The sequence below is a fragment of the Dermacentor silvarum genome, chromosome 1, assembly GCF_013339745.2.
Source record: "Dermacentor silvarum isolate Dsil-2018 chromosome 1, BIME_Dsil_1.4, whole genome shotgun sequence".
Lineage (NCBI taxonomy): Eukaryota > Metazoa > Arthropoda > Arachnida > Ixodida > Ixodidae > Dermacentor > Dermacentor silvarum.
In genome coordinates, this window is record NC_051154.1 from 205,080,800 (window position 1) to 205,096,417 (window position 15,618).

At 43.8% G+C, this 15,618-nt stretch overlaps 1 protein-coding gene across 2 annotated transcripts in view; it reads right to left on the reverse strand.

Annotated features, from left to right (window-relative positions):
* Window positions 1–488: 488 nt before the first annotated feature.
* Window positions 489–15,618, reverse strand: part of LOC119436676 (cytochrome P450 4c3-like) — a 144,817-nt gene continuing 129,687 nt past the window's right edge. For both annotated transcript variants that reach the window (XM_049659636.1, XM_037703637.2), the window contains exons 2-11: window positions 11,962–12,074; window positions 11,774–11,859; window positions 10,618–10,808; window positions 9,393–9,462; window positions 7,604–7,730; window positions 6,770–6,955; window positions 5,674–5,847; window positions 4,838–4,904; window positions 3,240–3,419; window positions 489–2,483 (exon numbers count right to left, since the gene is read on the reverse strand). In XM_049659636.1, coding sequence (XP_049515593.1) covers window positions 2,326–2,483; window positions 3,240–3,419; window positions 4,838–4,904; window positions 5,674–5,847; window positions 6,770–6,955; window positions 7,604–7,730; window positions 9,393–9,462; window positions 10,618–10,808; window positions 11,774–11,859; window positions 11,962–12,074 — 1,352 coding nt within the window. In that variant the 3' untranslated portion in view covers window positions 489–2,325. The remainder of the gene's footprint in view (window positions 2,484–3,239; window positions 3,420–4,837; window positions 4,905–5,673; window positions 5,848–6,769; window positions 6,956–7,603; window positions 7,731–9,392; window positions 9,463–10,617; window positions 10,809–11,773; window positions 11,860–11,961; window positions 12,075–15,618) is intronic.

Below are 15,618 nucleotides of genomic sequence, written 5' to 3' on the forward strand. Positions count from 1 at the left end.
CTGGTTCCTCAACATGTTACATTTTAAGGGGGATGAGTTATCATAGGCGCTGGATTATACACGTGCTTTTCTTCGCAAGGTATAAAGCTGTCAAAGACCTGTCGCATCTAGCTTGCCACAAACAACTAATTCGCCTCAGTTTTACGTAATAGAAAAACTAAACACGACAGGAAATACTATCTATTTTAGCACCGGAAATTTCTGCCATTATTTTCTTGTTTTTGTTTTGTTTTTTGTAAGTGTCACGCAGGGACCCAAGTTCTGTCAACTAAATCATTATTGACCGATAGCTGTTATGACACTCTACGGACACCGTGCAGAGACGTCTTTTGACCCCGTCAAGTATGTGCAAAGCCACTGATTGTTCACTCTTACCTCCACACGATGTATTTAGTTCGTTGAATCGCACTGGCGACCGACCTATGTCTCTTCTCGACCCGCCATGACATCCTCTACCCAGCCTAAGCTACGCATTTAGATACTGCGTGTCGGTGTGTCATGATTGTTCTCTTTTTTTATTATTTTCGTTCACAGCAGCAGCGGAGCACTTTCTTGTCTTCATTCAGCCAAAGAGAGGGACGTTTTGACGCACCACCATATAACAAAATAAATAGACAGACAAGCACACCTTTGACTGGAACATTGTCTATGAAGAAGATAACAAGAAACAAGTGGTCAGTTAAATAGGCGCCAAGATTATTGTTTCTGGATGCTTAGCGATTTAGTCCGTTCTCTGGAGGTAAATGTGCAGCGCATGCATCGGTAGACGTGGAGACATGCACTTCTAGAAAGTAGAAAGGGCCCAAAAGGAAAAAAAAAACTACTTGGGTCAGTGAGCTTGGTAGCATAAAGTTCATAGTATGCCATGGCGATAGCTGCAAGGTTATAGTCCCCCAAAGAACATAAAGAAAGCCTACAGCGAGAAAGTTGCGTTTTGTTCTTACTCTTGAGAGCTTCCAGGCCGGCTCCGGTTATCTTTGGTAGTCAAAGTATTGTGTGTGTGCAAAACAAAAAGGCCTGTGTCAAGAAGTTTGCGCAGGGTCTCTAGAGCAAGAAGTCCATTGTCCTTTTACGGTGCTGTCGACTTGCTAGAAGAATGTACCTGGTCTCAGGAGCGCCTGTGATCTAGCGCTGGGTCACTTTCCGCGACGCCGAGGCGCCGTTTGGAAGCGTGACCCGCGCCGCGCACAAGTGGCTCGTCTGGTGTCTTTTTTATGATGTTATTGTTTTTCGCAAACTTTAAGAACCACACCGCGCAGAAAAAAAATCAACAAAAAGAAAATATTTCATTAACAAAAGTGGACTAGTATATAGACAAAGGTGCAACGCGTAAGTCGTTTCTCCTTGAACGCTGAAGTGTGGTTATTGGTGTTAAACAGGTAAGGTGTGCACGTTTTCTTTTTTCTTTTGTGGAGTTGCTTTGAGGGTGAGGGGCTGATCCTCAAACGAGCCGAGTCGATGTGTTGGCACACTGTGGAGAGAGAACTCATCTGACGAGAAATCTTGGCTGATCAAATGCTGCCTTTGTGTCCCAGTTGGAAGACGTGCGGTGTCACTTAGCACTATGCGCACCAGAGAGGGATGTCTTTTTTGCTTTTGTTTAGATACATGAGGAATCCGGGAGACGCTGCCAGAATCGCCAGCCACCCACAAGGAAATTGAAGGCACTCCCCACCAGAGACGCTGGTTCTTGAGGTCTCGTGGTACAGGTATCCACACACATTCGCGCGCGCATGCACTCCCTACTTCACATACACACCGGGACTGATCCTAGTTTCGAGGGTTAGTTTACGTACACTCACACAGACTGCGTAAAATAACTTTCCCGCTTCGAGGAGGGAGAAAGCGGCTCCATGCCGATGGCGGGTTGGCGAGGCAATCAGTCCGAGAGAGGGCGGGTGAACATATTTACAAGGGGAACGAGGAAGAGTTCCAGGCAAGAGGCTGAGGCACATCTTGGTTGAGGTTTTCTACGTCACACCCCACACAGTCGCGATCACTTGATGGCCGACAAAACACGAGTCGGCCAGCTGAATCGAAAAAAAAAAAGCGAAAACAGGCACGGAAGAGGTGCTTGTTATCTCTCGAGCTCCGATGCGACTGGGGAAGAGCTGTCCAGGACTTTGGGCCGGTGCTGTCTTTACCGTGGCTATCGCACGTTCCCCGGTGATCCGAAAGCTCTGCATGCTGGCTGCCTTACTTGGGGGCGCTTGAAAGAAAGCATGGACACTGCCTTCGCCATTTCGTGACTCGATGCGATGGAGGTCTGCTTTTCCGCGTTCCGCCCAGGAGGTCGTTGCGTTGCACAGCGAGAAAAATACGCACTTAGCGCGGCCTTAACCGGATTTTGAGGCCGTGTTTTGACCGCGTCACCAGTTCCGCGACGAGGTGAATTTTATCCCTGAAGTCAACGGACTGGATGCAAAAGTTCCGCAGTACAGAGCACAAGACCACCTTCTCTTCCATGAGGGCGAACTTCTGACCTGCGAACAGAAAAACTGGTGAGCCATTTTCCTGGTTCCTGTGGTGACGGAACATGCACGCTCAAGTGACGCTTGGATACGTTGCACGCCAGATGACCCGCAGTTTCTTTTCATAACCCACCGTCAGCTTTGAGATACGTAAGCAATATGGCAATTGCCAACTGTGAGAAGGGGCAACTAGAGAAAAGAACTATCGGGTGTAGATATTATAAAGATCGAAACAAACAGTTCTTTGTGATTAGAAAACCGCTAATATTGACGAATAATATCGTACACACCAATTCCATGCCTGCCAAGGTGATTTCATTGATACATGCATCTCTTTCGTACGTGCGTTAACATTTTGCGCGCTGCTTGGGCGCGTTGTTTCATCTTTCACAATATGGTCCAAAGTAGCGCTTTAAACTTGTGACTGTGTTAATACCTTCAGCTTCAATTTAATTTCACAACTATATTCAGAAATATATTTCATTAGCTCGACTAGATACGTTCATTCTTTCTTATGCACTTGTGCTCTTGTGAATACGTCACAGAAAATCCTGTGATAGTTGTCAGAGCCCACAGTGATCAAAACTTTAAATAAATCAATGCCTTACATCCCCAGACGTCTGGAGACTACATATACAAGATGGAATACACCCATTTAAATCTTCTGAAAGCAAGCCTTATGGGCGACGTCCAATACATAATATATGTGCCTGCGCCCTTTTTGTTTTCTTCAATGCTGTTCTCAGCGTCGTCCCATTATTCACTTACCTATGCAGTTGCGCGGTCCGGCCGAGAACGGTACATAGGCGAATGGATGCCTTCCAACACAGTTCTCGGGCCGGAATCTGTCTGGGTCGAACACCTCTGGGTTTGGAAATATCTCCTTGTCTCGATGGAGCATGAATGTGAAGAGGAAACACGTCGTGCCCCGGGGGACCGTGTAGCCGTCTGGTGGAGAGCGAGCAAAGAGAAATTAGCAAAATAATTTTATACGAAGAACAAAATGTAATCAGTTTCTACTACCAGTTTCCTTCGACTGATTTAGCTATGAATGACAGGCGACTGCGACAGTCTTGAAATAATGTTGGATTCCGTAAATGGGCCGTCAATGCAGTGGTCATCTTTAAATATCAACAGCCGTTCTGAACTTCGTTGTCAGTTTCATTTGGTTTAACGAGAATAACATAAAAGTGAACAGATTATCTTCACGAATGGCACTATAATGTACCAGGGGCCCCTGGGCCGTTTGCGGCACTCGCTGGAGTGCGTCGTTGCCTTAGTACACGCATATCAACAGATGTTTTGGAGTTGGCTCTTGACCGACCACGTCTCTGACTCCGCAGATATTACAAATCATAACTGTAAGGCAGCTCTTTTGACACACTCAGCTCTTGCAGTATATGTTTCATTTGTCTGTAGCGAGCGGTGACGTCAGCCACATTCCAAAGACGCGGCGTCCTATTCTGCATCAGGCCTCACATAGCAACAGCGGCCCCCCACGGTATAGGAGGCCCCATAAAGTTTTTGAACTTGCCATTAATCGCCATGGCGTTATCAATCTGCACAGCACTTAATAAAACCAGATTCTATAAGGAGACTTCCTGCTCACTTTTACTAGCACGAGCAGGTCACATCGTAACCCAGCGTCATGTACTTTTATTACCTTCCACTTACATTCAATGCTTCGTGCTATAGGCGGATGCTGCTCGGTTCAACTTGTATACTACATAATACCACGCCTAACCTTTCAATTTCAAACACGAGTGCTCTTTAATTATGCAGATTTGAAGTGTATCTGCGGAATGACAGTGGGCTTCGTTTTAAAGGAACACTCTTGAATGACTACAGTGAGGGCATGGGTAACTACAGGCATTTATTAGAGCCCTCTAGCATAAATTATGACCTATTTAGGGATGGATGAGGCTCACTGTTAAAACCTCCTCTCTTGTTGATTTTTACATTTGAAGTAGTACTTGCAGACGTTAAGAGCGCACAAAAGGGGCAAAAGGAGGAGCCTTCTCTGAACCATCTTTCAACTGTCGTATTTGCACGCGGAAATAATAGAAGCAAGCTCTAATTCACCATCAACGGTGTACCGTCCCCCAACTTGCAGGAGGGTCAGAATATCGCGTAAGCCTCACACAGAATATCTCCCCTCCGAGAAGAGGCTTCTCACGGAGATTCTCCCCCATCTCCAAACGTCATTGCTCTCACACTTATTCAAGCACGTGTTCTGGCGAGAGCTACTTTGCCGCTGCGTTTTACACACTGTGAATTTCAACTGAGAACAGCAGTGATAATTCGAATAGCACAAATGCTAGGCCTTCGTTATCTTCACACGCTTAAAAGAAAAATCTTTTACTTACTCACTACCACGTCTTCCATTAGCTCCCTTCCAATGAATGGCACTGACGGAAATAGTCGCTGTGATTCCTGAAAGGTGAAGGAAATCGGCACAAAAACCATTAATTAGTTAGCAGCTGAATTAAGAAGGCAGTCAGAAGCTTCAGGTGTAATTTAATCGTTATTTCGTGCAAACAGGGCTGTTTAATAAAACTGCCTTTTGCTAGTTTAGCTTTCAAGGCTCCCAAGGTGAAGGAGAGCGTCAGAAAGCTATGGCTCCAAAATTCTAAGCTCACAAATTATTCTTAACACATATACCTAAGAAGTGTCCAGTTATGCTTTCCAGCGATAACGTGACAAAACTAAATACATATGGTTCTCCGATAGAAATCGAAACAGATGCAGCTGCTTTTGTCACCTTTTTGGTAGATTTAACTATTTATGATCTGCAGTAGATGTCTGCCGCGATAAGTTAGGGCAAAACACCCATCGAAGTCTGTTTTTGCCTAGGATAAATATATCTATAATCTGCCTCAGCCACGCACCCTCTGACGGGGAAACTTGTATGTTATCAACTACTATGCTTACAACAATTCCTGGCCCCATTTCTGCAGTTTCAGGCTCGTCGAGTTCCTGCCTCGTGTGAGCGGTATGTTGAAGTTTAGGTTAGAGTGGTTGGAGCTGCAAAAGGTGCAATAAGACAGCAGCATTTCCCTGTTGTATAGCCGACGGATCACAAAAAGTATCTTGTTTACTTGTAGGCGTTTCACAATTAATATTTTAAAGCAATAAAAATAAAAGGTGTTTGAAGAAATACTGAGACGCAAGTTTAAATAGAAAAAAAACAACAAACAAGCACCTTCAGAGCGCACTCGAGGTATTTCATTTCTTTGAGGTCGTCAGGTGTGATGGCACGCTCTCTATCCTCTCCGAAGATTGCATCCAGCTCCTCGTGAATCTTCTGCTGAACGTCCGTGTAGAGTCCAATAAGGTACATTGCCCATGAGATACCCATGGCCGTGGTGTCGTGACCCTGACGGAACGAGAACAGAGCAAGGCGGACATTGTCTACTACTGAACTTATTCATGAGAGTAGGGCTATTATACTTTGTCTCCAATATGCTATTGAACACCGCCATAGCCCATTTTCTTCAGCTTTGGGTTCAGGGCATACCATGAAATATCAGAGATTGGGGGTTGATTAATATTCGCGCTTACACTACATGAGTGATACTATCTAAATATAAAAAAGGCAGAATAAATAGTGAAGAACGTTGACATTTTTGTTATCTCAGTGGCTCATTTAGTCATAAATGAGAAAGGAACGATGTTAAAGAATAGTACAACTGGCTGTTAAAACTGCATGTTCAGTTGGCTTCACCACTTGTGCATCCCAAGAGAGCTAGTCAGACGTGAGTTAAATATAAACAGAATATGCAGTTCGTAGCAAGTTGCCACTTTTTAATATGTATGCCATACAATGTTTGGTTAAGTGGCACAGGCATGGCCGTGGGTTGGTCTGGAGTAGAAAGATGTGTATGTTTTTTAGCCAAATTTATCTCATTAATAAATTTAGTTTAAATGTTCCAAATAAATGTCAATGCAACTTCATGAGCAGGTCGTGCATAGGAAGCCACCTCAGCTGAGTTGCTTCGCCCAGGTCAGACGTCTGGGCGAGGTGTGTGAGCAAAGGCTTCCTTGCTCGGACTAAATCTACAAGCAAAGGTAGCATTTATATCAGCCATGTATTCTATCGATCACCGTACATAGCCAGTATGACAGGATGTGCCCCCAGCTACTTCCCACGAAGAAGGCTTGTGGCTGCTTCAGATTTTTCTTGGAAAAGGAATCGCATTAACAGTTGACGCTGCACAGTTATTGTCCAGGTGATACGTGCTTAGCGACAAAAATACGACAGCTCCACTAAAACTGCGGCCTACTTCTAGGGATGATACCTCGAACATGAAGGTGTCTACTTCTTCCCGGATGTCCTCTTCCGTGAGGCTGCTGTCCTGAATGTGATGGCTGAGCAGCAGGTCCAGGAAGGCCTGTCGTCTCTTTTGTCCGATCACTGGTTCTCCGATGGTGAGGCCGTCAATAACCTTCTGTTCAAGCAGCTCGGCCTTTCTTTCGCGTATCACCTGCAATATTCGTGTTATTCAGACACAGTGTGCTGGCAGTATAATCAGCATGACTTCCATAAACGTTGGATTATTTCGTTTACGTTTGTCATTTTGGCCTCACATAAGTTACATCACCAAGGAACCCAAGGCATCTAAGAAGCGAGTAGCTTTGCAGATAATTCAACAAGCGTTTTCATGCATTATTGCCAATAAGTCTTCCTACCTGTAAATGGTACAGGCTACTTCTTGTCACATAACATATATACAGGGCAAAAACAAAAATACCCAATAATGATGCCGTTAAAAGATCGTAACTAGTTTCTTAATATTCACATGCACGTAACAAATTAACCATGCGTGCAACATTGGTCACATCACGAATAATTCCTTATTTGAAGCAAAACACGCCTGCCGGTGACGGTACTGCTGCTAGATGTCCCAATTAACGGAAACTGCAAGTTAATTGTATAGCACACGCCACATGCGGAATGTATGACAAACTGATCTTGTGAGAAAGGAGGCAACTCAGTAAAAGGCTGTGCAACTTGTAATAAATGGCACATATGATATTATTCATCTAACCATAAACCCCAAAAAATCGAAGCTTTATTCCACTGTAGCAGACTGGCGGCACTGGTGCACCTTACTCTCGCGCACTGTCTTTACCTTTCTGGTGAAGTTGTGCAGCTGTGCAAGGTTGTCCTTGAATTTCCTCCCAAACGAGGACATGTAGAAGACGTAATTTGGCCATAGCCATGGCCTCATCACTCTCGCCATGAAGGTCTCGCCCACTCTTAAAAAGAAGAAGCGCGGCGTAAAAGAAAGAGAAATCTGTGGTGACATCTCAAACACCAAAACTGCACTTTCTCACCCTGATCGTTCCCTAATTTTTTTTATTGTTCAGAACAAGGCACGCGTAAGAACAGATGTCAAAAACACGTTTCATCTCATCAAAGGATTAATTGCTGTCGAAATATCTGCAGTGGATAGTAAAATATTCATATTGCATCATGAATTATAGACGAGCCGTTTATGTCAGGACTAAGTGACGCTTAACGTTTCTCTTCCCAGTTGGTTTCAAACGAGCTACAACAGACGACCGTCCGTTGGGGCAACGTCAAACACAAGAATACCTGTTCGTGCCTTACTGAGTTATTTTAAATAGCAGCGCCTACGTAAATACGACAAGAGGACAATGGCTCGTCAGTAGCGAAGTACACCAAGTTTGTTATATATGCATGGTGATTTATTTATTTACTTTTGATGGATGGCAGTGCAAAAGCGCGATAATGCACTACTGCGCATGTCAAAATTACAAAATGCTTTTTCCTAGAATCCCTCTTATACCCATGTCCTGCAGGCAGTTTGTTTTCTTAAGTCCACCTGCATCAAAATTTTTGAGTATCATCGAAAACCCGAATCGTGACTGAGTACAGCTCAACAATCAGGCGTAGTGTGCTCAACAGTGAGGCGTAGCTATACATGTGAACTAGTGCTATCTGCATTGACTCAAGCTGCTATATAAAATTCCGATGCTACATAGCTAGTATCCTTAGTATCCTCGCGCTGTGGACATTCAAGCAATCGCCGAAATAATTTGTCATCGCGGCTCACCATTCATTCAAATACACTTCGCCGCATACTCCATTTCTCGTAAAGCACCCTTCTGTCGCATTTACGCGCACGCCAAACAAGCAGAGGTAACAAAAATCACCTTGGCATTCGCTGTAGTTTCTTATTCTTCAAGCAGCGCGGCATGTACATAAATAAAGGGCGCTGAAATAACTATTAGGTAACGAATTAAAGTTCTGGTTCTGTGCATAAGAGCAAGGAAGTGAGGTCAGGTTTCCTTTCTTACATGCAAGAGCCAGCATACGCGCTTCTATTCAATTTTCCCCCCGAATAACTTCAAAGGTTTGAGAGTAAGAATTACTTTTTTTTGTTCATAATGTCATATTCGGGGATGACAAAGTATCTATCTATACTAACTGGACAGACGTACCGTTATGTGACTCAATCCTCCGGAATCCTGTTCACGATCTTAGGGCTCCAGCTGACTAGTCTAAATTGCAATTTCGTAAAACAGACGACATTGAGAAAACTGCAGTCACAATGCACTTCTAACATAACCACAGCTACATATCGTTACTGTAAAGAGTTCCACGGACTTTTGTCCAGATTATAAACTGTCTAATACGTGTAGGAACCTTCATTTTCTCTTATGGTTTTACGAGTACCAACAGAACGCATTATAAATAAATCTGCAGCCCTATATGACTAAAACAAATTAATATAACGCGATCCAAGTGATTCACGCTCGCTTATTGCACACTCACTATTTGGCTAGACCTTCGGCGTTTTATTTAGCTGAAATATGCTGGCTTCGCTTAAGACTGGTCCACATTCAAGAGAGGGATAAGGTTAGAACATGCATTTTGCGTCTTAAAATACTTACTCGTACAAGGAGCGAACGTAGTGAGAATTACTGTTTAATTGAGCATCAACCTTCACCCCCATTGCGGTCTCTGAAAAGTACGAAGAGAAGAATGCGTATGTCAGCCTTTAACACTAAGCAAACACTGATTACCACACACTGTCAAGGAACATCAATACTTTTTATTCATCAAACAACATTTCTTCCGCCACTTTCTAAATGGTTGTTAACATCAGGAAATTAGGTTACAAAGCTTTTCGAGTACATCATGATAGCTGGAGCACGCACAGCTATCTTCGAATGTGGCTTCACGCTGTATACATACGCGTAAGTTTTTGCACAGAATACAATGCGTTACATTGTCCGCAGTGCCATTGTGGCCACGCTGACGAAGATGTGCACCACCTCCTTCTCCAGTTTCCATGACAAGAAACTGAAAGGTGAACGCTGGGGACAGAATAAATGTTATTAGACAGTCGACCATTCACGCTGAAAAAAAAATATTTCGCCCATGGCCATCATGGCGGCTACAAGAATACAAATAGCAGATGTACTTTAATTTTTTCGCTCTGTAAAATACGAAAATCTGAGGTTCAAATTAACATTCATGTTTGAGCGTACTATTACAATTATTTCAATATAGCAGCTCATATATTATATGTGTTGTGCTAACTTGAGTTCCTCGTATAAAGCTGTGTAGTTTTGTTATGTATTGTGTTAAGTAGCTACACCTGTCTATGTTAAACAACTCGTCTCCAAAACTGAGCACTTCTGCGCGTGTTCTCGGCCATTTGTTGTACTTTGGACTATTTACAAAACTACGTATGTTTCTGAGTGTCCTTGTACTCCCTTCTCTGCAATTCCTGTACTAACGTACGGAAATTTTGGAAACGTTCATGATCTAAGTGTGGAATGAGTGTTTTCTAATGGTTCGCTTTCTTGTTCACCCAGCGACGTGCAGTAGCTGCTAGCACTCTCTCCTTTAAATTCATATGAACAAAAATAAATTGACAAGTATAGTGCACACTGTGTCATTTTTCCATAAGTCTGTGACATTGCATTCATTTCAACAGGCATTCATGTACAAAACACTTAAGCACCTTCTTCTTCGCAAACGACTTCGAGAAGCGAGTTCCATAAAAAGTTTAAAATAGGGTCACCCGTTCTCTTTTACCTTTGCGCTGCCAACTGACTAGGAACGAGAAACGCTCTGCGACTGCGGGTTGAGTGTCGGGAGCCAGCTCACCGCAGATGATGTCGAGCGTGCAGAGTGTGACCAGAGGAACAATGTCGATGTACTTTTTGTTCTGCTGCTCCTTGAGGTTTTTCACGAATATCACGGCCTGCTCATTGAACACCGGAATGAAGTCCTCCAGTATCCGAAAGTGGAAGGCCGGTGTTAGCATCTTTCTTCTCCGCCGCCATTTGTTGCCTGAACTGGGAGACCGCGGGGCACATCAGACACACGCACTTTCCGCACACACAAACAAAGCCAGGTGTAACGAATTTCAGAAATAAAAAAAAACTCGTTTAGTTCAAGTGGAGTAGCACATTAGAATTTTTGAACTTCAACTTGTGCTTTATTTTGGCATTTCTTTTTGCACGAAAAAGCCAAAAAAGGAACAGACGGACCAGGAAAAAGCAGACCGCATTTGTCAGCCTTCTATTCGATGTTTCCCGTGCAATGAAATTCGACTAATCAAGTGTTTATTCTTGTACAATTTTCAAGAGCTCACCTGTTTTGACGAAATAACACATTTAAGATGTTGGAGCTCAGTTTAAATGAAATATCAATAGTCTTGATAGTGTTTTGTTGTTTTTTTCTTTAAAAAGAAAGACGCTTATTTTCATGTGTACAAAGCGCCATGTTGCTGCTCCTCGCTAGCAGATATGAGAATGACCAGATCGTGAGTCAACTTTCATAAAAAAGTATATTGTAGAGAAAGCTGCAAAATTAGCATAATTTTGAACAGAAGAGTGCATCGTGGTCATGAATAGAAGAATGCCATTGTTTGCACTCTCTCGCACCGATAGCTTGTTACGGCGATATTGCACCCCCCCCCCCCCCCCCCGTGTCAAGAAAAACACTTGATAAACATACGTGAGTCAACCTCCTTATGTATTCTCAGCTTTTATTACCGTAAGCGGGCGAACAGTTCCCACACTGCTTGCCGTGTGGCTATTCCGCAAGTTATAGCGCATGCGATTACAGCATAAAATAAAGTCACACTGCTCGTTTATTGTGACTGTCTTGGAGTGAACACAAAGAGAGAATTAGAAGTGAGAATTCTGACACATTGCACATCTTAAATATTTGTTGGTGAGCATGTTAATTGTTTCTCGCTTCTAGGTAATTATTTGGTTATTGCATTTGAAGAAATGGCAGGAAAAAGATTTCTCACCTTGTTAATAAACCTGTGCCCAACCAGGGGTGTAATAATGTGTAGTCAAAAGATTTATCTAAAACGGTATTACTACTTAATATGACCTGAAAAAGTGAAAGGAAAAAAAGCACGTTAGTGAATCGGCCCGTGCAGAGTGGACGACGACCAGCACAGTGGCCTCGGCGTACCACCATGAAGCAACTCACCTCTACTGTTTCTGCTTTGAAGAAAGATACCACAGGCCTGAACCCCAGCCAGAACCTGAAGATTCTGTCTTTGTCGTGTATTTGTGCTAACCCGCACATGGTCTGCAGCAGCACTGCAAAAAACAAAACAAAAATCGATGGAGAATTTGAGTCTATTATGCGTGGAATAAACACATACGAAAAAAAAAAAGAAAACGTTTTCGGTCATGATGGGAGTGGCTGCATTGTGGAACGAAAGACGAGAAAGAACAAACATACATGATGGGACACATTTCCTCGTCTTAGTCTGTGATACATTCTCAATGCAACTTTTGAGTGTATTCCCCACTCGTTGAAAGTGTGATCTACAATATATTCGCTGCAGTGTATGCTAGTACTTTAGCTTAACGAGTATGCCTGTGCAAGGTGCTACAGCATCGACTGAAGGGTAGAACGTCTACTTGGCCTTTTCGCACCTTGTTAAATATGAGCCATAATATGTAGCGGTAGTTTGAGTGTGGTGGCTTTAAAACGTATGACAGAATGGGAGTATGAGTGAAATGTTGTAGTTATTTTTGTGAATTACTTCTTCGGAACCAGAATAAATATGAATAGTTTCGCCGGGAATTCGCCTTTTTATTAGCAGGGAAAAGCAGCTACTACGAGGCTCCAAAAAGCCGTACAAAAGAGCACTAGGGAAAATAGAAGTCACCACAACCACCAAAGCTGAAGGTCCCAGAATCCCGTTATTAATGCGTCACCATCCATATTATACGGCATGCGTTTCTAGTGTTGCACATTTCACAACTGCTGTAGCCAATCATGCTACATAATATGGTCACCGTATCGGTGTCCACGCGTTCAGCGTGGAAAAATTAGCAGGTTGCTGAAGGGGCTGAACGCGTGTGTCCCACAGACAACTGTGTTGACTCTAACGCAGCGCTCGAGGCTGCCTCACTTTGTTGTTTGTTACCAGGTTCGAAGTGATCGCCGTCCACAGCACCTCAGGCTTCTCTGTACAATGTCCTTCAGACAACGACGCATATATTCTCGAGGAATAATTTAAACACATTTTGAGAATGGTAAGGATTGCATCTGTGCACACGCATTCAACCAGAACACGCAAGGGCGAGCTTCTTGTGTCCGTGTATCATGACAGCACAGCATGTGTTCAAGAAAAGGCAAACATTGGCACTTTTGTGAAGGAAACAAACCTAGCTCGTATTCACACGACACACCCATCTGAATACGCATGCTTCGTTTTCAGAAAAAAAATGAAAAGACGCTTAAACCACGTTCGTGTTGCTTATGTGAAAAGCTGCGCATTGGAATTCTTCGGCTGCCACAGTGGTTACGGCGTTCTGCTGCTAAACAAGAGGTCGTGCGTTGGATTCCCGGCCACGGCGGCCGCATTTCGATTAGAAGTGGAACGCTCGTGTAATCAGACTTACATGCTCGTTAAAGAATCACACGTGGTCAAACTTAAACTGAGGCACTCCACTATGGCGTCTCTCATATCCCACTGTGCAGTGTCCGGACGCCAAAACAACACAATTATATTTTATTTAGGCCTTAGTAGGTAGGCTATAGACAACAACATTCCGGACCTACATGGCATGCTCTATGCAATTCCATAATTAGGATATAGTTGGCAGCTGCCATAACTGTAAGTATGACTGTAGATCGTGTCTGAGAGCACGCGCAAGCATCAATTGCTCGTTGTTATATCATCAACGTGCACTGATGCTGTTCATCGCTATTATTACCTCGTTCACGGTGACGGAGCAGTTGAGTACCGTCAACACCTTCTTTACCTATTTCTAGAAGCAGAATGGAGAGTTGGTAGGTATGGTTTAGCATGCATATTGAACACTTCTGCACGAGTAGGGGCTTTCCCGAAACCTCGGCACACTGTCCCGGCTTCGGCTACCAAAATGTCCTTTGTCTGTGGATCCGCGGTGGTATTTAAGAAGCTACGTCGCTTCACGGCTAGCACAACAAGGTCGAGGACAAAATCCCGGCTTTGTTTAAGGTCCGACTTCTGCCAGACAGTGCGGCAGAGGTTATCCGCGTGCCACTGTTAATGCTTGCAGCAAGTGTCTGCGTGTATTATTCCGCTACCTGTAGCTTCTAGTGCTTCGTACTTCGTGCCATTTTTGAAACCCACCGCGCTTCATCATGTATTCTCCGTTCTTCTGCAACCCCTTCGACATCGCCTCATCTCACTGGTCCCAGGTCCCGAGGCTGCCTGGTCAGTGAGGTAGATAAAGACACGCTACACATGCGTGTTACAAGTCCATGGGGCACCAGCCAAATCGGTTGAGGTTTATCTTAATTATTGTTACCTCACTTACACGGGCGCCCTACAACTCCTTCTCACCCACACTGCATTACTGAAAAAACTATGTTCTACTGTTCTAATTGACAAATTCGTTTTAAATACTAGGTGATCGGGGTTTTCGAAAATGTTGTATTGCCACATTGAAGCTTTGCAGAATGACATTCTCGAAAACCCCGATCACTTAGTAAAGTTAGCCAACTTTGGCGTTGCTAGCGGCCTGGCTCGCGCGATTTAGTGGGTGTCTACCTCTCCTCGCATGTCCCTCCTCCCCACCCAGCGACCTTCGGGCCTCCCTTTGCTTAATAAAAGAATTCATGCATTCATTCATAAAGTTGTGCGATTTAACATCCGGGAAATGTACAATGGATTATGAGGGACGCTGTAGCGGCAGGCTCCGGATTAAATTTCACCACCTGGGGTTCCTGAGCTAACGCCTAAATCTGATTGCACGAGTGTTCTTTTTATTATTATTATTATTATTATTATTATTATTATTATTATTATTATTATTATTATTATTATTATTATTAATAGTAGTAGTAGTAGTAGTAGTAGTATTGCATTTCACCGTCATCGAAATGCGGCTGCCTCGGTCAGGAATCGACTCACGACCTCGTGCTCAGTAGCAGAATGCCATAGTCGCTGAGCCACCGCGGTTGGTGAAAATTGGTTCTAACTAGTGAGCGAGCGTTCTAAATATGCAAAAATGTCCAAAATATGCTATTTTTGTTGTTTACGAGCACCATCAAGTGGAGCGTACAGAATAGTATTAGCCAATTGCATGGCCTCCAAGACTTACAACGCGACTCTTTAGTGCGCTTCGATGCTGCTGCTCGCGCCCTCCCACGCACATGAATTGCATATGTACACACACAGTGTGCCTTCCTTCAAACTGAAGTATCCGGATGCAAAGCTGATGTAGTCACAATCCCTGCTGTTATATTGCGTTATCAAGCTGTACGTCATTGGAGGGGTTGTTCCTGAGTCACGCGTCTGATACGTCGAAGTACTAAACACTTAAACATAACACCGATAAAACGAACCGCTACTTGGCGCAAGAATTTGTTCGATTGTGGAGGCGCACAGCGGCAGCAGTTACTCACGACTGTACAGTGCAGTGTACAGTGGCGCTCGAGCGAAGTGCAATCTTGAGTATTGCTTCTCTAAATGTTTGCTTGGTCTAAGATTGGGGTTGGTAAATAACGCGAAGGTTTGCATGGTAGCGTGGCTGCTTAGCTCACTCATTGACTCGGGACTGCGGACTCTGTGTGCAGAATAGAGGGGGTGCAACCGTCTTTATTAAAAGCAAAGTAAACAAGAAATAAATGAATATAGGG